Source organism: Eimeria necatrix, genomic scaffold, assembly GCF_000499385.1.
Source record: "Eimeria necatrix Houghton genomic scaffold, Enh_scaff66, whole genome shotgun sequence".
NCBI classification, from domain to species: domain Eukaryota; phylum Apicomplexa; class Conoidasida; order Eucoccidiorida; family Eimeriidae; genus Eimeria; species Eimeria necatrix.
This window is the reverse complement of record NW_013651722.1, coordinates 18,422-37,216: the sequence shown is the minus strand read 5'-3', so window position 1 is coordinate 37,216 and position 18,795 is coordinate 18,422. Positions and strand designations below refer to the sequence as shown.

The 18,795-nt window shown below is 60.7% G+C and overlaps 1 protein-coding gene across 1 annotated transcript in view; it reads left to right on the top strand.

The window, feature by feature from the left end:
• Positions 1-4,649: 4,649 nt before the first annotated feature.
• Positions 4,650-18,795, top strand: part of ENH_00069570 (hypothetical protein, conserved) — a gene marked incomplete at both ends in the record, with an annotated part of 16,138 nt that continues 1,992 nt past the window's right edge. Inside the window, 11 exons of the mRNA XM_013577448.1 lie at positions 4,650-5,589; positions 5,848-7,204; positions 7,509-8,230; positions 8,380-9,537; positions 9,688-12,624; positions 13,068-13,393; positions 13,566-14,261; positions 14,524-15,733; positions 15,981-16,513; positions 16,735-16,887; positions 17,473-18,724. Of these exons, the coding sequence (XP_013432902.1) occupies positions 4,650-5,589; positions 5,848-7,204; positions 7,509-8,230; positions 8,380-9,537; positions 9,688-12,624; positions 13,068-13,393; positions 13,566-14,261; positions 14,524-15,733; positions 15,981-16,513; positions 16,735-16,887; positions 17,473-18,724 (11,284 nt within the window). The remainder of the gene's footprint in view (positions 5,590-5,847; positions 7,205-7,508; positions 8,231-8,379; positions 9,538-9,687; positions 12,625-13,067; positions 13,394-13,565; positions 14,262-14,523; positions 15,734-15,980; positions 16,514-16,734; positions 16,888-17,472; positions 18,725-18,795) is intronic.

Below are 18,795 nucleotides of genomic sequence, written 5' to 3'. Positions count from 1 at the left end.
GCAGCAGTTCGCCATTGAATGAGCTTCATTATTTTCGCTATAAAGCTCTGAAACTGAAACTTAGCACCAACTCCAATGCACAGAAGCCGCACAGACGGCTGAAGACCCGAAGACTGCGCGAGCTAGCCCACGAGCCCGCTGCGGGGAGGCCCCTTAGCTTGAAACGGGACGTCGCTGCAGGACAAGGCTACCCCCCTGCAGCCCAGGGTGCCTTATAAGCATTCAGCCTAGCACAATTACCTAACAAACGGCTGGGGTCCCCCACGAAGTTGCTGCAACCCCCATTAGCTAGGGGAACTTGCTGGCAGCACTAGAAAGCCAGTGCCAGGAGGCTAAGACTGGGCTCACTGCTCCTGAAATTGGGTTTGTAGCAAAGCCCAGGGCCACGGAAATTCAGCTGAACTGGTCTTGCTGCGGGACTGCAACAGCAGAGTCGCCTTCGCCTCTATTAGGCTCACTCAGAAGCCTGCTACTCCTTCCTCGGCACCCATTAGAAGCTATTTTGTAGCCCAACACTGCAAAAAGCCCTTGAGATCTTGGCAGTCGTTGCTGCTGCCGGTGTATCTGGGGCTTCTGTGGCCCAAGAGCTAGCCATTGAAACGAACTGGCAGCTTTTTATCCGAGCCAGTTCTGCTTTCTTCTTACAGCCCAAAGTCGCCTCTGAGCAGCAGAGGCTGCCGGCACTGACTCGCAGGTCAATGAAAATCAGAACCGCAGCAGCAATTTGCAAAAACAGTCCTTAACTTTCTGCTTAAAGACCACCGGAGCGCCACTTCACGCAGTGACAGCACAGCCCAGTTAGGCGCAGGTTTTAGGCCAAGATGGAAAGAATGTCTTGGATTTTCGCCGCATGCAGTTTCGAACTGTTTAAATTAATATGTTTCTTGAAAATAAAATGAAAATAAAACCAGTTTATACCCTAGAATGGGCTCTCTCTGCACTTTAATAACCCCACTTTGCTTCCCTTTTACCCCTTCGGCGCTTGCCACTGCCTTCTATTGCCCCGGGGAAAATCTGAACTTCTGCGCTGCGCTGCAGCTCCGCGCCCTTCTGGGCAGCTGAGCTGTTACGGCAGGGCAAGTTGCAAGCAGGAAATACAGCAACGGAGGGGGAAGAAGGAAACGCAGGAATACAGCTAAAAGGAGGCAACAGGGAGGTGTTTAGGGCCATAAACAGCCCGAAACAGAGCCACAAAAAGAGTAATGATGGGTAGAAGATGTCAAGCGTAATATCCCAAATGTAGCGGCATGGAAATCGCCCGATAAAGACTTCCTTTAAGACAATGGGCTGCTTGAAGGGGTTGATAATTAGTAAGCCATTCTGAGCCGGCTTTGCATGCAGGGGATGATGCTGTGAGCAACATTCGCTGGAGCTGCAGCCTAACCAGTCAAAAGAATGCTGCCTTAATTAAAGGCTTTTGAGTCTGAGTCCACTTGTGGGTGGAAACTGGGTAGCGGAGAGAGGCTGACGCGGCCTAGTAATGACTGCTGCCTATATGCCTGTGCAAGGCCAGCATATGAGCCAAAAAATGCCAGAGTTCAGCAGCCCGCAGCCACTTGCCAGCCCCTGTGCAGTCTTCGCAGCAAAAGTGTTTCAAGAACAATAGCAGATAAGGGCCTTTCCGCGGAAAGCCTGCGCCTACGAGCTACCGTACTGGGCAGCTGCAGCTAAACTGTGCTATTAGGCAGAGGAAACGGTCTTCATTACTCCCTGTCTGCTCAAATCTTTTTAAAAATGAGAACAAAAGTAAAAGGACAGGCCGCTGCTAAGGCAGAGACTTGAAAAGAGAGCAGCGAGGCTCCTTGTCACTGCAGGCGGCTTCGTGTGGCCCGCCGATTGGCCCTGAGTTAAGACCCATGGAAGCCTGTGGCTGCAGCCATAGGCTTCATTTCACTTTGCTGCAGCTTGTGACTGCAGCCACAGGCAGCATTTCAATTTGCTGCAGCCTGTGGCTGCAGCCATAGGCTTCATTTCACTTTGCTGCAGCTTCTTACTGCAGTTACAGGAGGCATTTCACTTTGCTGCAGCCTGTGGCAGCAGTCACTGGCTGCATTTCATTTTGCTGCAGCCTGTGGCTACAGCCTAGCGTACTGTGCACTTCAGAATTCAAGTTTCTGGGACACCCGCTCAAGGTTGGAAAAAAAGAGCTTCTAAGCAGCACAGCTGCATTCCTTTGTTTCATTCTCTTTCTTTCTTGTTTTCCTCTTTTCCCTTCCATTTGAGGGGGATTTAAACGAGTCATTCCACTTCCTGAAGCTCAATTCCTTGCAGCCTTGCAAATGACACTGCCTGGGCTAGCGCTCACCTTCGCAGCAGATAATAGGGCAGGGGGAACTTCTAAGCTGTAGCTAACTCTTATATGCGCCTCTGAGTCTTCTAAAAAGAGCTGTTGTTACTTCTTTATCTTGAAAGCCACAGCTTTCATCTGCTTTCTCAACGCCTGTAACTCAGCGGCAGCACCAGCCCTTTGTCTACGCAGCTCTGCTGTTTTCCCGGCCAAGACCTGCGCTGTGTGTTTTGAAAAACAAATAAAGCCGAAAAAAGTGCAGCAGCAGCTGCAACGGAAGGTTCTGAGGGGTCAGATCGCCGCGCATTCTTTTGCCCAGGGCTTCGCTAATGCGAAATGCACCATCTGAATTTGCTGCGCAAAGAATGGGCAGTTAGAGGCGTTTGGGAAGGATAAATAAAAGGCATTTAAAGAAGCAAAAGCAGCTGAATTGAAGGCTTCATCAGCGCTTGTGAAGCAACTGGCTTCGTTTCTTCATGCAACTGCTGCATATGGCGGGACCGCTAAATCCAAGTTGATGGCAAAGACGGAGGCTAGGAGGCCTCCAAGGTGAAGATGCAACTCTTATGCACTCATAGCCAAAGACTTATACGATTAAAATGCAAAGCCGATGCATTCATAGCCAAAGGCTTTTGTCTTCACCCTGGAGAAATGGGCTGGCGAGGGAGAATCTGAAGCAGCAGCAGCAGACTCGCGGCGCCCTAGATACATTACACAGCATCCGAGCAAGGGTGAAAACAATAGCAGCAGCAGCAGAAGCAGCAGCAGCAGCAGCAAAAGGCTGAAGCCACCCCCCTTCTGCAGAAAATAGCAGCTCTAATGACAGCTTTATTGCCCTGGACAAGGAGAAATGCCTCTATGGAGTGATCTGCTGCTGTGTTTCGGCAAAGACAGTCGGCTGGGCTTCACTTCTTTGCTTATAATGCTGCCACTGGGGCACTTCCCGTGGAGGCCAAATGGTCTCAGTGCAATCCACTCCATAGGTCACATCTGCTGCGAGGAGTCCTGTGGCTTTGAAGTGTTTCTTTGCCTCGTAAAGGACTTAAAACGTATACTTGTGACGAATTTGCTTGTCTCTTCGTGCTCAGCAGCCCCACGGGGCCCATTCGTAAGGAAAGCTGCAGGCTGTTTGTCAGATCCTTTGGTGCCCCTGCTGGCTGCTGGCAGTGACTCCCAAGACTTAGCGCTAAGAAGAGGCCAAAGTAAACTCCTAGAGCCTCTAAGATAGACAGAAATGCTGTCTTGCGCAGCTTTGCGTTATGTGGAACTTCAAGTTCAGAATTTCTGCGGTGGCAGAGCCGCCCAGACCGCTGCAGGGGAACGGCGGCGCAGCTCTGGGCCGGCGACTTCGGCCCATCTGAAGCTGCAAAATGCCTATAGATGATTTAGGCTGCTGAAGGAGATAATAAATAAAGGCTTCACTCACTGGCTGCGGCGTAAAGGCTGCACATAGTGGCTGCAGCGCAGCCGCAGGTGGACCGCAGCGGACTCAAGCGGGCTGCTCGTGGCAAGGGAAGAACAAGGAGCTCTGTGCTCATTACGTGGAGATCCAGGAGACTAACAAAAGCTGCATTATACAGAGTAAACATAATTCACCTTCTTTTGAGAAAGATTCCGTAAAGAAGCCCCACGACACTGCTTGCAGGGTCGCACGTGGCAGCAGCTGCGAATGGCCCACGCTGCTGATCAGGCGGCGGGCGGAGCCTGTCTGCTGATATCTTCCGCTCTAAACTGCAGAAATAAAACTAAAAAGGTGAGGCTGAGGGCGTGCAGGGAGAGTCGTTGTTTATCCTTGTCAGTGCCTTTACCACACGCGTTGCAGCTTTTGGAATCCGCCGGCCGCTGAGTCTTGAATGGTCCATTCCTTCTGTGGCCGGCTGCAGATAGCCTTAAAGGACTACTTTTCGATTTATTTTCCATTAGCAGCTCATTTCTACTGCTTTGCACGGCCCCGAGGCTCCGCCTACCGCTGCCGACGCTGCTGAATGCAAGACCAAGGGCGTCGCCGGCTGGCCACACCGATCCCTGTGTATCCCGCCGGCCTGGGGCCGCCAGCTGCATTTCGAGAACATCTTTGTGTGCACAGCGTTGGAAATAGTCGGAGATTTGCTCCATAGGAGCCTTTTTGCCTGGGGAAACACTGGGCAGCAGTGGGCTGTCCAGTGTGGCCTCTACAGATGAAGAACCCGAGCGGACAAAGACTTCTAGCCTGAGTTCCACGAGTCCGGCAGGGCCGCCCGGCGGCCAGAGGGGAGCAGCAGCAGCAGCAGCACGTACAGCAGCAGCTGCAGCAGCCGCTGCCGAACAGACCGCAGCTTCGCAGCCCTCAGGGGCAAAACGATCTGCAGCAGAAGTGGCTGCAATGCAGGGCCATGAGGCAGTTTCGTGTGGCTCCGAGGAGGGCTTCTTGGCTGGGATAGACATCGATGACTTCCTCTTTGTGCTGCTGGACTCCCTGCAGCCGTCCTTGCCGGACGCTGCAGCAGCAGCAGCAGCAGCAGCAGCAGCGCCCGCAGCAGCTGCGGGGCCGGGGAGCGATGCAAGTGCAGCAGCAGCCCGACGCCCCCACGCGGGCATAACCGCCGTAGAGGGCTCTTCTTTGCTGCCGCTGCTGCGCGAGACCTGGAGGCCAGAAAAGCTGCTGCACGAGCTGCTGGAGGGGCCCCCGGCGGCAGCAGCAGCAGCAGCAGCAGCAGCGGGGGCCCCCGCAGCAGCAGCAGAGCGGGACTTGGCGCTGCGGGCAGCAGAGGCGCAGCTAAGTGCCCCCATCTCGAGGCCCTCGGGGCCCCTCTACTCCGCATGTCTTGCTGCAGGGGCTTCTTTGCTTTCTTTTGCTGCAGCAGACACAGGCCGCGTGGCTCTTGCAATAAGGGCTTTTCTTGAGGTCCGGCCCGCCACACAGGACCACCAGGTTGCGCTGCTGCTGCTGCTGCGGCTGCTGCTGTTCCGCTGGGCCCTCCACAGCCACCTGGGCCTCCCCCAGCTTCTTGCAAAGAGCCGGGGGGCCCCCTTTGTGGACTTCGGGGGCCCCCAAGGCTTGGCGGCCCTGCAGCCAGCAGAGGCCGCAGCAGCGGGGGCGCCCCTCGCAGCAGCAGCAGCAGCAGCAGCAGCAGCAGGCAGCCGCCCGCAGGCTGCTGCAGCAACGTGGCTCGGGAGAGTTGCTGCACTTGCCATTCAAGAAGCTGCTGCACTTGGAGACGGCGACGAACGCCGCGAGTTGCTGCTGGAAGTGCTGCAGATCATTGCGCGCTGCGCCCCCCACATCGTCATATCTAAGTTAGTGAAGGCCACAAAGAAAGCAGGTGCGCTGCGCAGCAGCAGCAGCAGCAGCAGCAGCAGCAGCAGCAGCAGCAGCAAGTGCAGCACAGGCTGCTGCTGCAGCGGCTGCGCCGTTCGCTGCTCAAAAGGCGTTTGCAGCTCTGTAGACGGGACTGCCTAGTCCAGATCTCTCTACACGCTGCTGCTAGTTGCTTTTGCTGTTGCTGCTGCTGCTGCTGCTGCTGCTAATAAGTGCGCTCAGTGTGACTCCAGCGCTGCTGCTGCGGCGTGTGCTGCTGCAGCTTTAGTGTCTCCCGGGGCTCCGGAGGAAACAGCCACAGAGGGCGCAGCTTGCTGCTCGTTGCTGCTGCTGCTGGAGAAGATCTTTTCATCTTCGGGATGGCCAGCGATCTCTGTGTCTCTGACGAAGCAGGTGCTTGTGGTGCTGCTGCAGCTGCTGCTGCTGCCGCTGCAGCCGCAGGATGCTGCAGGCTCGCAGCGCCGCCTGTCGCTCCCCATCCGCTGGAGCATCTCGCTGCGTGCTGCAGAGGCTCTGAGTGCCTTTGCTGCAGCAGCAGCAACGGGAAACTGCCGTTCGCTGCTGCTGGCTCTGCAGAAGCAGCAGCAGAAGCAGCAGCAGGAAGAGCAGCAGCAGCAGCGGCAGCAGCCCCTCGCCCGCGAAAACGACGCCGGCCGCGACGCCGTGGGGCTGCAGCGCGCGCTGGAAGAGGGCCTGGCAGCAGCAGCAGCAGCAGCAGCAGCAGCAGCACGAGGAGAGGGCGAACTGCCGCCAGGAGGCGAAGGCGGCTGCGGAATTGAATACCTTCCTTTGATGGCAGCAACAGCAGAAAGAGTTGTGTACATTTTGCTGCCTCGCATGCTGCTAGCTAGTGCTCCCCCAGGGGTCATTTCCGCGCTGCTGCGAGCTGCTGCTATGCTGCTGCTGCTGCCTGTACACCTCAGCAGCCCCCTGATGCTCAGACACTGGGACGACGAGCAGTCGGGGATGGTGCGGCACGACCCCGTGCTGCTGCTGCTGCAGCTGCTGCTGCTGCACATTTGCAGCGAAGTCTCTGGCGTCCCCGCAGCAGAGCTGCTGCAGGACGACCAGCAGCACGCGAGCAACCGCGCCGCAGCAGCAGCAGCAGCAGCAGCAGCAGCCAACACTCAGGACCAGCGCAAGGCTCTGCAGAAGCAGCGACAGCGGCTGCTGGAGCAAGGCGGACTCGAGACAGCAGCAGCTGCTGCAGCTGCTGCAGCAGCAGATGATGCTGAAGGTCAAGGGGGGGAAGCAGCGTACAAGCAGCGTCTGCTGCAGCACACGGATATGACCCTCTCTGAGCAGCAGGAGGAAGCAGCTCTCAACAGCAGCAGCAGCAGCAGCAGCAGCAGCAGCGGCAACGACAATGACTTGGGCGACGGCGTCAGACTTGAGGGCCCAAGAGCTGCTGCCTTCTTCATGCAAGCTGCTGCCTCTTTGTCCCACCTCACGGAAGTTCTTGCTGCAGGGCAGCAGCACTGGCGCACGGAGCAGCACGCAGCCGAGCTGCAGCAGCTGCTGCTGCTGCTGCTGCTGCATGCCAGCAGGCGTTCTCTCGCTCCCAGGGATCCCTTTGGAGATCTGCTAGCGGACGAGACCCTCAAACGAATGGTGGAGCCGTAAGCGGCTTCACCTAGATGCTGCTGCTGCCTCTGCTGCTGCTTGCTGCTGCTGCTGCTGCTGCTGCTGCTTCCGTTGTTGCAGCGACAGAGGCACCCGATGTAGCGCATCTCCAAACAGTGCATCAAAAGCAACATTGCGGAGGGCTGTAGCAGCGGCTGCTGCTGCTACTGCTACTGCTGCTGCTGCTGCTGCTGCTGCTGTTGCACTTATGCCCCGCTAGACTTGTGTCCAGACTGTGCAGGGCTCCTCGGGTGTATGTACACTCAATTTGCTTGTGTGTGAGTCAATGCGGCGCTGCAGCATCGTCTTTGCTGCAGTGTCTTCTCTTAGCGCTGTGCAGCTGCAGCACGAGGCGAAGACCGCGGGGCTGTCCTCCGCATCAGCAGCAGCAGCAGCAGCAGCAGCGACGGCAGCAGCAGCAGACTGCATCACAGCGCCTCCCTGCGAGGGGTCACTTGCAGGGCTTTCTCTGATTTCGCCCATAGCTGCTCCTAGTCCCGCTGCTGCTGCTGTTGCTGCTGCTTCCTGCAGCGACGCTGCTGCTCCTCCGTATCTGCAGCAGGTGGACTGGGTGCTGCAGGCTCTTGACCAGGCAGCAGCAGCAGAAGCAGCAGCAGCAACACAAGAGAGACAAGAAAGAGCTTTAAATGAACTCAGGTGGTGCTCCCCAGCATCTTTGTCCCTTGAGGGATCCCCGGAGGGTTTGCTGCTGTCGGTTGCGGGGGGCGCTGCAGCACGGCAGCTGTCCCGTGCTGCTGCTGCTGCTGCAGCGCAGCAGCAGCAGCTGCTGCGGGACGGCGGCGCCGCGCGGCTCTTCACAGAGGGCCTTGCCCGGTTTCTGAGCCTTCCTTTGTGCTGCGGAGGAGGCCTTGCTGCTGCTGCTTTGAACACAGCAGCAGACGTGTTTGCTGCTGCAGCAGCAGCAACCAAGCGCTCCGGTGGGCTACGAGGGGACCCACAGCAGCAGCAGCGGCTGAGGGCCATACAGTGTGCTGCACTTGTCTTCATGGGCAGAGTAGCTGGTGAGGCTACAAGCAGGTTGCTGCTGTTGCTGCCACTACCACTGCTGCCTCTGCTGCTGCTACTGTTGCTGCTGCTGCTGCTGCGTTAGCTGCTGCTGTTGCTGCTGCTACTGCTGCTGCTGCTGCTGCAAACCCATGTGTGTGCGCAGAAGCACAGAGGTGCGGCTGCCCCTCCCCCCGGCTGGCCCTCACGCCGTGGCAGCAGCCCAGCAGCATTTGCTGCTGCGCGGCGAGGTGGGCGAGGCCCAGAGAGCAGCAGCTGCTGCAGCCGCCGCTGCAGCAGCAGCAGCAGCAGCAGCAGGTCTACCTGAACCAGCAGGCGGAGGACACGCAGCAGCAGGAAACGGAGAGGATGCGGCTGCTGTGGGATAGAGCAGAGACAGCAGCAAAGTTTGTCTCTTGTCTCTTTACTTTGGCAGCAAAAAGAAGACTTTCGCCATCTCAAGCTGCTGCTGTGCTGGCAGCATGTCGATCCCTCGCGCTGTCGCGTCTGCTGCCTGTTGCTGCTGCCCACTTATCGGGGGAGGACGAGCAGCAGCAGCTGCTGCAGCTGCAGCAGTACCAGCTGCAGCAGCAGCAGCAGCAGCACTTTGCGAGGGGCGCTGACGGGGCCTCCGCCGGCTTCGAGCAGCAGCGACAGCGGCAGCTCCTCACCAGCAGCAGCAGCAGCAGCAGCAGCAGCAGCAGCAGCAGCAGCAGCGACAGCTGCTGCAGCGAGCTGCAGCTAAGCATAGACTTCAAGCTCCCGCTGCTCTGGCCCCAAGAAAGATCCTTCAGGTGGGACACAATGGCTTTAGTGGATCCTGAAGGCAGCAGCAGCAGCTCTGAAGAGGAGCTGTACATACACCGCAGGCCTTCTCTTGGCCGCAGACGCAAACAGCCCTTTAGAAGAGAAGGGCTGCATGCAGCAGCAGCAGCAGCAGCAGCTGGGGGCCCGTGGGGCCGCGCGGCGCAGCAGCGCCTGCTGGCTGCAGCGGGAGAGGCGTCAGCAGCAGAAATGGCGGCTGCAGCAGGGCCCAGCGCAGCAGCAGCAGCTGCTGCTGCTGCTGCAGCCTGGACTCACCCGCCCCCTGCAGCAATCTGTGGGATATTTGTCTTCGTGCTGCGGCTGCTTTGTCTCTCCCCATCCGACAGCAGCGACGAGGCAGCAGCAGCTGCGGCAGCAGCAGCAGCAGCGAGATGGCCAGCGTCTTCGCCGCTGCAGCAGCAGCAGCAGCAGCAGCAGCAGCTCGGGACCTCCCCAGCAGCTATTCTCAGGGAAGCTGCAGCTCACGTGCTCTTCAAAGTCCTCGCCCAAGACGCGCCGGGTGAGTCTCTTCCATTTTGCTGCTGCTGCTCCGTCCCTTGTTGCTGCTAGGCAGTGGCGCTGCTGCAGTGCCCGAGCCCCACGCCTCATGTAAACCCGGCTGCTGCTGCTGCTGCTGCCCTGTGCACTCCGCTGTGGGTGGCGCCTGCAGTGCCGCAGTCCCAAGTTGCTGCACTCTGCGAGCTGCTGCTGCATGCCTCCAGCATCCATTGGGACAGGGGCGGTCTTGCTGCTGCTGCTCTTCGCGCGGTGGCGAAGCTGATACCCAGCCTGCTGCCCACGCCTCAGCAGCAGCAGCAGCAGCAGCTGCTGCTGCTGCGCTCCCAAGCCCTCCCCTCCCGAACCCAGATGCTGCACTGGGACGTCCACAGGCCTCACCACCCGCAGCACCCGCACCCGCAGCGCCAGCACCAGCACCAGCAGCAGCAGCAGCAGCAGCAGCAGCAGCAGCAGCAGCAGGGGGCCTCCTTCGCAGCAAGAGCTGCTGTCTTCGTAGAACGCCTTACTGACGCCCTCGAGGAACATGCGGGCGGGGCCATTCCGCTGTCGAGTGAGGGTTGGGTGTCGGCGCTGTGCGAGTTGCTGCTGCTGCTGCACTTGGGTTTGCTGTCGCACTACGGCAGCAGCGAGACGCAGCAGCTCTTCGTTTCCTGCTGCCTCCTGCGGGGCTTTGCTGCTGCAGCAGCAGCAGCGCGCAAGGAAGCTGAGAGGCCCCCCAGCAGCGAAGAGCTGAAGCGGCAGGGCAGCGCCTCTGCAGCGCTGAGTCTGCGCCGCGGCGCGTCTTTGGGCGAAGCAGCAGCAGCAGCAGCAGAGGAAGCAGCGCTGGAGGACCTGCAGCAGCAGCAGCAACGCCGCGCTCTTGCTGCGCTGCAGTTCCTGGGAGTTGTGGGGCGCTCGCTTTCGCTGTCTGTACAGCAGAGCCTCACGCGGGTCTTCTTGGGCTGCGGGCAGTGCGCAGCAGCAGAAGACAAGTCGGGGGCCCCCGCGGAAGCAGCAGCAGCAGCAGCAGCAGGTGCTGCTGCAGCAGCAGAGGGGCCCCCCGCCCTCTGGCTCTCCCTCGCAAGGCCTGTGGAGGCCCCCCGAGCAGGCAGGGCAGAGGGGGGCCTCCTTGAGAGTTTGCTGCTGCTCTCGAGGGCCCCCGAGGCCCCTGAGGGGCCCCCCAGGGATGATGGGGAGAGTTCTTTGGGCGGGGAGTGGTCTGATGAGAACGAGGCTTTTGCTGGCAGCAGCAGGCAGCCAGCAGCAGCAGCAGCAGCAGCAGCAGCAGCAGCGGGCAGCTCGTGGGGCGGGTTCGGGTCCGGGGAGGCGAGCCGGCGAAGGAGCCTCGCGAGCGCCGAAGAAGAAGCAGCAGCGCCTGCAGCAGCAGCAGCAGGTGCTGCTGCTGCTGCTGCAGTCAGGTACTGCCACCCCGAGCGGCTGCGGAGGGTTGTGGGCTGGCTGGGCAGCAGCGGGGGCACTCTGTGGCTGCAGCAAGAGCTGCAGCCGCTTGTGTTCTTTGCTGCTGATGCTGCTGCAGCAACTCGGCCTCTTGCTGCTCAGACAGACACAGCTGTGCTGCAGGAGCAGAGGGCCACAGCGCGTGCTGTTGCACTTGCTGCCAGCAGCAGCAGCAGCAGCTTCGCCTCTTTGCTGCGGCTGCTGCAGGCCGTGGGGGCCCCGCCCGCCCAAAGAAGGTCCTTCGGGGTCTTTCCTTTCTTCAGCAGCAGCAGCAGCAGCAAGAAGCAGCTAGAAGCAGGCAGAGTGCAGCTGCTGCTGTGTCGCGCGGCCTTGGCCATGTCTCCTCCTTGGGAGTTGTTTGACTTTTCTGGGCCGCGTCTGCTGTCTGCTGCTGCTGCTGCTGCTGCTGCTGCAGCAGCTACGGCCGCGAACGGCGAGGCCGCGGCGCTGGTTGCTGCTGCTGCTGCTGCAGCACCCGCCACCGGCAGCGAACGCCCCCTGGGCACCTGGCTCTTCGGCAGCAGCAGCAGCACAGCTGCAGCAGCAAGTTATAGAGGACTAGTGCAGCAAGCGAAGCAATCAATGTTGGGGGTTTTTCACCGAGAGGGAGATGACGCGCTGCAGCTGGTGGAGAAGGCTGAGGCTTTCCTGGCCGCAGCAGAAGCTGCTGCTGCTGCTGCGGACCGCCAGCAGCAGCAGCAGCAGCAGCAGCCGTGCTGCTTCTTCCTCTTTGTTGCGCTGCTGCTGTCGCTGCTTCTGGCCTTCCAAAAGGAGACAGACCACGCCCTTGCTGTCACAGTGGCGGAGACTCTTCAGGCCATGGGCCGGCGCTGGAGGCTGGCGGCGCAGGAGCTGCTGCAGCAGCAGCAGCGGCAGCAGCGGCAGCAGCAGCAGCAGCAGCATCACCGCCACCACCCCCACCGCCGGAAGGCCGGCCACCGCGGCGAAGACGACGAAGGCAGCGACGCCTCCCTCCAGGCGTCGGCGAGCCGCAGCAGCGGCAGCTTTGCTGCTGCTGCTGCTGCTGCTGCTGCTGCTGCTGCTGGAGCGGCTCCCTGGGGCCCCCCAGCGACGCAGGAGGGGGCCCCCAGGAGAAGCAGCAGCAGCATTCTCTCGGCCTTTGAAACTCCTTCTGCTGCTACAGTTATGCCTCGGACTCAGTGGGTGGAGAGGCACTGCGGCGTGTCTCTGCGCTGCAGCACTGCTGTGGAGGCCGAGGAGGCTGCTGCTGCTGCTGCCATCTACACCAGCAGCAGCAGCAGCAGCATGGAGTACCTCACCACTGGAGCGCTGCAAGACAAGCACCCAGGCCTGCAGCAGCCGCTGGAGGGCCCGCTAGCCGTTCCCAGGATTTTCCAGGAAAGAATCAGCAGCAGCAGCAGCAGCAGCAGCAGCAGCAGCAGCAGCAGCAGCCACGCAGCGCCAGCCCCCGAAGACCTCGCGAACCGGGGGGAAGAGCTGCTGCAGGCTGCTGCTGCTTTGGGGGGGGCCCTCGGGAGGGGCTCAGAATTAATTATTTCTTTTTTGCTGCCTTTTTGTCTTTCTTGGAGGCCCCACAAAAAGCTGCCTCTCCCGCGGCTGCAGGCTTCTGCGCAGCAGCTAAGGGAAGCAGCAAACACCTGGGACTCTGGCCGCGAGCTGCTGGCCAGAGGTGCGTCACCTGCTGCTGCTGCTGCTGCACTAGGTGCTGCTGCTGCTGCTGCTGCTGCTGCACTAGTTGCTCCTGCTGCTGCTGCTGCTACTGCTGCTGCTGCTGCTACTGCTGCACTAGGTGCTGCTGCTGCTGCTGCTGCTGCACTAGGTGCTGATGCTGGTGCACTGGGTGCTGGTGCTCCTGCTCTAGCTGCTGCTGCTGCTGCTGCTGCACTAGCTGCTGCCTTTGCCGCTGTGTTAGTTGCTGCGTCTGCTGCTGTGCTAGCTGCTGCTGCTGCAGTACTCGCCGCAGGTGTAACTGCTGCTGCTGCTTTTGCGGTAGGGTAGGTCGAGCAGCGAGGCAGCATTTTTGTTTATGACGGACTTCGCTTCTCAGTGATTTTGCTGCTGCTGCTGCTGCTGCTGCTGCTGCTGCGTGTGCATTCGGATGTTTTTCTTTAGACCCTCTGGCTGCTGTTGAGGCCCTCTTAGGCATTACAAAGAGCGGGCGAGCTGCAGCAGCAACAGCAGCAGCAGCAGCTGCTGCTGCTGCCAACGACGATCAGGTGTCTCCTCTTTCAATTGCTGCCTTCAGCTGCGCTGCAGCTGTCCTGCCCCCGCGGCTGCAAAGTCACCATCAGCAGCAGCAGCAGCAGCAGCAGCAGCAGCAGCAGCAGCAGCAGGGCTTGCTGCTGCAACTCGAGAAGTCTGTCAGCGAAGAGCTGCAGCTCCATAAAGGCCTCTGCTGCATGTTGCTTGTTGCTGCTCTTCACGTGCTTCGCGCGCAGGTAGGCTCGCTCCCGTGCTGCAGCAGCCGCAGCAGCCGCAGCAGCAGCAGCAGCAGCAGCAGCAGCAGTTTTCTGACGATGCTTGAGCCACATGAGGTGCTTCTCGTTGCCTGCTGCTGCTCTCGTTACTTGCTGCTGCTGCTCTCGTTGCCTGCTGCTGCCTGCCTGTCAGGTCCCTGCTGCAGCAGCAGCATATATACGCACACTTTATATAAGGGCAGTTTCTGCCCCCCTCAGCAGCACAAACTGGAGAGGGAAAAGGGGGCCCCTCGCGCTGCTGCTGGGGGCCCCCCGGGCCCCAGAGGAGCAGCAGGGGGCCCCCCGGGGTCCGGGGGCCCCCATTTCGGGTCCTCCTAGTCTAGAGGCCCCATACGTGGACAGCCCTCGACAGCAGCAGCAGCAGCAGCTGCTGCAGCAGCAGCAGCAGCAGGGAAGGGCGTTCCTGCAGCCGCAGTACCAGCTGGAGCCGCGCGGGGGACGGGGCGCAGCAGCAGCAGCAGCAGCAGCAGATGAGGATCAGATGCAGCAGCAGCTGCTGCTGCAGAGCCAAGATGTTGCTGACAGCATGGCGCAGGTTTTGGGGGACAGCTGCAGGCCCTCAGAGTCTTACCGCAGCATGCGGGTGCAGGCTGCAGCAGCTGGTGGCCCCGCAGCAGCAGCAGCAGCAGCAGCAGCAGCGGGAGACATTCAGCAGCTAGCAGCGGACACAAGGGCTGCAGCAGAAGACGGACTCATCCCTGAAGTCTGCTTCGATGCTCTTGCTGCTGCAGAAAAAGCTGCTGCTGATCTTGCTGCAGCAGCAACTGACTGCCTCCTTGGGCTGTCTGTACACCACAACACTTGGCAGGTCACCGCCCTTCTACTGAGAGTACGTCTTGCTGCAGCAGCAGCAGCTGCTGCTGCTGCTTCTGCTGCTGCTTCTGCTATTGTTGCTGCTTCACAATAGCAGAACCAGCAGCAGCATCAGCAGCAGCAGCTGCTGCTGCTGCTTCTGCTATTGTTGCTGCTTCTGCTTTTACTAGGGTGCCCACTGTGGTCCGTCCCTCTCTAGTTCTGCTGCAGGCGCATTCGCTGCGCTTACTGGGTTCGTGCTGCTGCTGCTGCTGCTGCTGCTGTTGCTGTTGCTGCAGGCAGTACACATGAGGCTCTGCAGCAGCAGCAGCCCTTTCGTTCGATGGCGAGGCCTCTGCGCAGCAGCACGCATTGTTGCTGCTGCTCCCGCCATTCGTGGGCAGAAAGTTCACGGGGAGGAGGATGAGGACAGCAGCAGCGGCAGCAGCAGCAGCAGCAGCAGCAGCAGCAGCGACGCTGATGCAAGGGTGTGGCTGCAGCTGCTGCTGCTGCTGTTCCCCAGAGGAGGAGACAGCTGCCTCCAGCTGGCAGCCCTCGCGCTGCAGGCATTTGACGTTCTTGCTGCGAAGGCCCCAGAAGGCCGTGCTGCAGCGCGTGCTGCAGCAGAAGCAGCAGCTGCAGCAGAGAAGGAGCAGCAGCAGCAGCAGCAGCAGCGGATGCTGCTGCAGGACCCCAGCCAGAATGGCGGTGCGCGGAAGCACGACAGTTTCGGAAGGCTGCAGTTGCAGCTAGAGAGCAGGCACCAGCTGCTGCTGCAACGGCAGCAGCAGCAGCTGCTGCTGCTGCTGCGCCCCCAAGTAGCAGCAAGCCCTTCAGCAGCTCACGAGGCCATCTCCCTGCTGCTGCTGCCGCTGGCCGAGACAGAAGTCTCCCCCGCTCTTGTGTCTCTACAGTGCCTCACTGAGCTGCTGTGTCCGCAGACTGCTGCTGCTGCTGCTGCTGCTGCTACTGCTGCGCAGCAGCAGCAGCAGCTGCAAGCGTGTGAGGGGGAAGAGCCTTCTTTCTCCCGCGGTCCCTCGCACCAGTCCCCCGAGAACCCCAGCAGCAGCAGCAGCAGCAGCAGCAGCAGCAGCAGCAGCAGCAGCAGCAGCGTGCTGCTGTCTGCTGCAGTTGTTTGGGGAGTTTCTCGAGCCCTTTTTGCCACAATGGACTTACGCAGGGAGCGGCTGCTGGCCCGGCGAGCGACGCTGCAGCGGCTGCGGCAGCGGCTGGAAGCAGTTGCTGCTGCTGAGGGCAGGGGCGAGGCAGCAGAGGCAATAGCAGCAGCAGCAGCAGCAGCTGCTGCTGCTGCTGCTGCGCCGGTCGCCGGCATGCCCTGCGCCAACAGGGGGCCCCAGCAGAAGGGGGATGCTTCGAAGCAAGAAGACACAGAGGCAGACAGCAGCAGCAGCAACTTTGCTGCTGCTGCACTGGAGCACGAGGCCCAGGCCTTGTGGCTGCAGCGGCTGCAGCAGCAGGAGTCGCAGCTAAAAGCAGCAGCTGTTGAGTGTCTCCGCCGCCTAGCTCTCATTAACTTTGAAGCAGTCCTGGGGCCCCTCACGAACTCTCCAGGCGCTGCAGCAGCCGTAGCTGCCGCTGCCCCAGCAGCAGCAGCAGCAGCAGCAGCAGCAGCAGCAGCACGCCTGCGGCGCATGGACGTCTTTGCTTCCTGGTGGCTTTTTGTCGTCGCTAGCCACAGACAGAGCAGCAGCAGCAGCACCAGCAAGCGCTGCTGTTGCTGCTGGTGTGCCGGAAGGCCAGGGAACGTCCCCCAAAGAGCAGGGGAAGCAGCAGCAGCAGCAGCAGCAGCAGCAGCAGCAGCAGCAGCAGCCGGCGCACCGCATGCAGGTGCTGCTTGCTGCTGCAACTGACGCAGCAATCGACGCAGCAGCAATGACACTAGACGACCTGCATCCCCAAGTGCTGCGCCTTGAGACTCTTTTCTCTGGCAAATCATCAGCAGCAGCAGCATCTGCTGCTGCTGCTGCACCTGCAGCAGCAGAAGCAGCAGCAGAAAACTGGCTTGCTGCTGACTCGCTGCACTGCCTCCGCGCAGCACTTGGCTGTCTCCAGACTCTGACGCACTTGTGGGTGGGTCTCCACAGGGCAGCAGCAGAAGCAGAAGAGGGGCAAGGGCCTGCTGCTGCTGCTGCTGCTGCTGCTGCTGCTGCTGCTGCTGAGTCACGGACAGTAGACAAGGCAGCAGCAACAGCAGCAGCAAGTCACCTTGACGTCTCCGCCTTTGGGACTGAAAGCAGAGCGATGAGGGTCTTGGATGTTCTTGAAGTAGTGAGCGCTGTTGCTGCTGCTGCTGCTGCTGCTGCCGCTCCTGCTGCTGCTGCTCCTGCTTCTGCTCCAGCTGCTGCCTGCCCCTGCTGCTGCCTGCTCCTGCTGCTGCCTGCTGCCTCGCTGTTATAGCGCCCTTGTAGCTCGCCTACTTGCACTCGCTGTTGTCGCTGCTGCTGCTTTTGCTGCTGCTGCTGCTGCTGTTGCTGCTGCTGCTGCTGCAGGGCTTCGCAGTTTATCCAGCCATGAGGTGCGTGTTGGCCATGGGGCAGCAGCAGCGCGAGCAGGAAGACTCTTCGGACCCGGCAGCAGAAGCAGCAGCAGCAGCAGCCGCAGCAGCAGCAGCAGGAGCATTTGCTGCCACGCTGCAGTGCGTGGTACACTGCGCTGCGCTCCCCTGCTGCACCTGGCCCTCTGCTGCAGCTCGTGCTGCTGTCTTTTTGCTGCTGAAGCGGCGGCTGCTGCGGCCCTGCTGCTTCTTGCCCCTGGCGACAATCAGCGTAACTTGACACTGCTGCTGCTGCTGCTGCTACTGCTGCTGCTGCTACTGCTGCTGCTGCTGCTACTCCTACTGCGACTACTGTTGTTGCTGCTGCTGCTGCTGCTCCTTTTGACTTCTTTGCTGCTGCTGACGCTTTTGCAAGCACTGTGGGCACTTGCGCTAGTGCTGCTGTTGAGTGATTGCTGCTGCTGCGGGTGCTGCTGTTGCTGCCATGCTTTTCCCACCTCTGCTGCTGCTGCTGCTGCTTCTACTGCTGCTGACGCTGACCTCCTGCCTATGCTGCTGCCAAAATTGGCGATGCTCCTTCTAAAGCTGTTGCTGCTCTTGCTGCTGCTCTTGCTGCTGCTCTTGCTGCTGCTTTTGCTGCTGCTCTTGCTGCTGCTCTTGCTGCTGCTCTTGCTGCTGCTCTTGCTGCTGCAGCAAATGTGGATTTGCGTCGGGGCTGCATGCGTTTGCGCAGGAGACCGAGCTGCTGCCGCTGCTGTTCCGCGCTCTGCGGCGAAGTGTGCAGCTGCTGCTGGAGGTGCATGTGCAGCAGCAGCCAGCAGAAGGAGCAGCAGCAGCAGGAGCAGCAACGGCAGCAGCAGCAGCAGCAGTGGCCCTCAACACCCACTTCCTGGGGCCGCGAGAAGGAGACGAACTGGTTCTTGCTGCTCTTTTTTATTGCGCTGCCACAACTGCAGCAGCAGCAGAAGCAGCAGCGGAGTGCCTCCTCACGCTGCTGCCGCTGCTGGGGTTTCCAGACATGCAGCAGCAGCAGCAGCAGCAGCAGCAGCAGCAGCAGCTTCTGCAGCGACTAAGAGGCGAACTTCAGAAGGAGCTCGAAGCACAAGGCCTTCTTCGTCCCGTGCGTCTCTTGCACGGAAAAGAGCAGCAGAAGCTGCCGTGCGCTTGCTGCTGTGTGCAGCAGCAGCAGCAGCAGCAACAGCAACAACAGGAGCAGCAGGAGCAGCAGCAGCAATCGCTAAATAGGATGCCGCAAGAGGCTGCAGCCCTCATTGATGCTGCTGAGCCTTTCTTGTACATCCCCTGGGGCCCTTGGTGTTCTCAAGACCCCAAAGCAGCAGCAGCAGCAGCAGCAGCAGCAGCAGCAAGGGGGCGCCGCAGCTACTGCTCGCTGGTCGACCGCAGCGAACTGCTGCAGCGGCTGCTGCGGCCCGTGCTGCAGTGCCTGCTGGCAGCAGAATCTCAAGGGGACATTGAGAGACTTTGCTGCCTCTGTGATTTGGACAAGCCAGACCCTTTTGCTTCCCAGCTGGAGGCAGTGGCTGCGCCTGCAGCAGCAGCAGCAGCAGCAGCAGCAGCAGCAGCAGCTGGCAGCAGCAGCAAGGAGGACAGCGTCCCGGAGAGCAAGAAGACGGAGCGGGGCGAGACGAGCGGCTCCTTAGGCCCCAAGAAAAGCACTGGCAGCAGCAGCAGCAGCAGCAGCAGCGGGAGCAGCAGCAGCAGCAGCAGCAGCAGCAGCAGCAGGAGCAGCAGCATTTTGGACCCGCACAGCCTGATGATGCGGGACCGGGGCTACCGGGCCTCGCGGCGTTTGTGTCTGCGGGTGTGCCATTTGCTGCAGTGCTGCAGACTTTACTTCCCAGAGAGCAGCAGCAGCAGCAGCAGCAGCACTCCGGGGCCCCACCCCGCTGTGCTGCAGCACAAGCAGCAAGCAGCAGCACGTCGGCGGCAGCGCCGTGTGGACTGGCTCTTCTTCGGGCGTTTGGGTGGCGAGGGGGCCCCCGGGGGGGCCCCCGCGGGGGGCCCCTCGGGGGCCCCCCCGGGGGCCCCCCCAGGG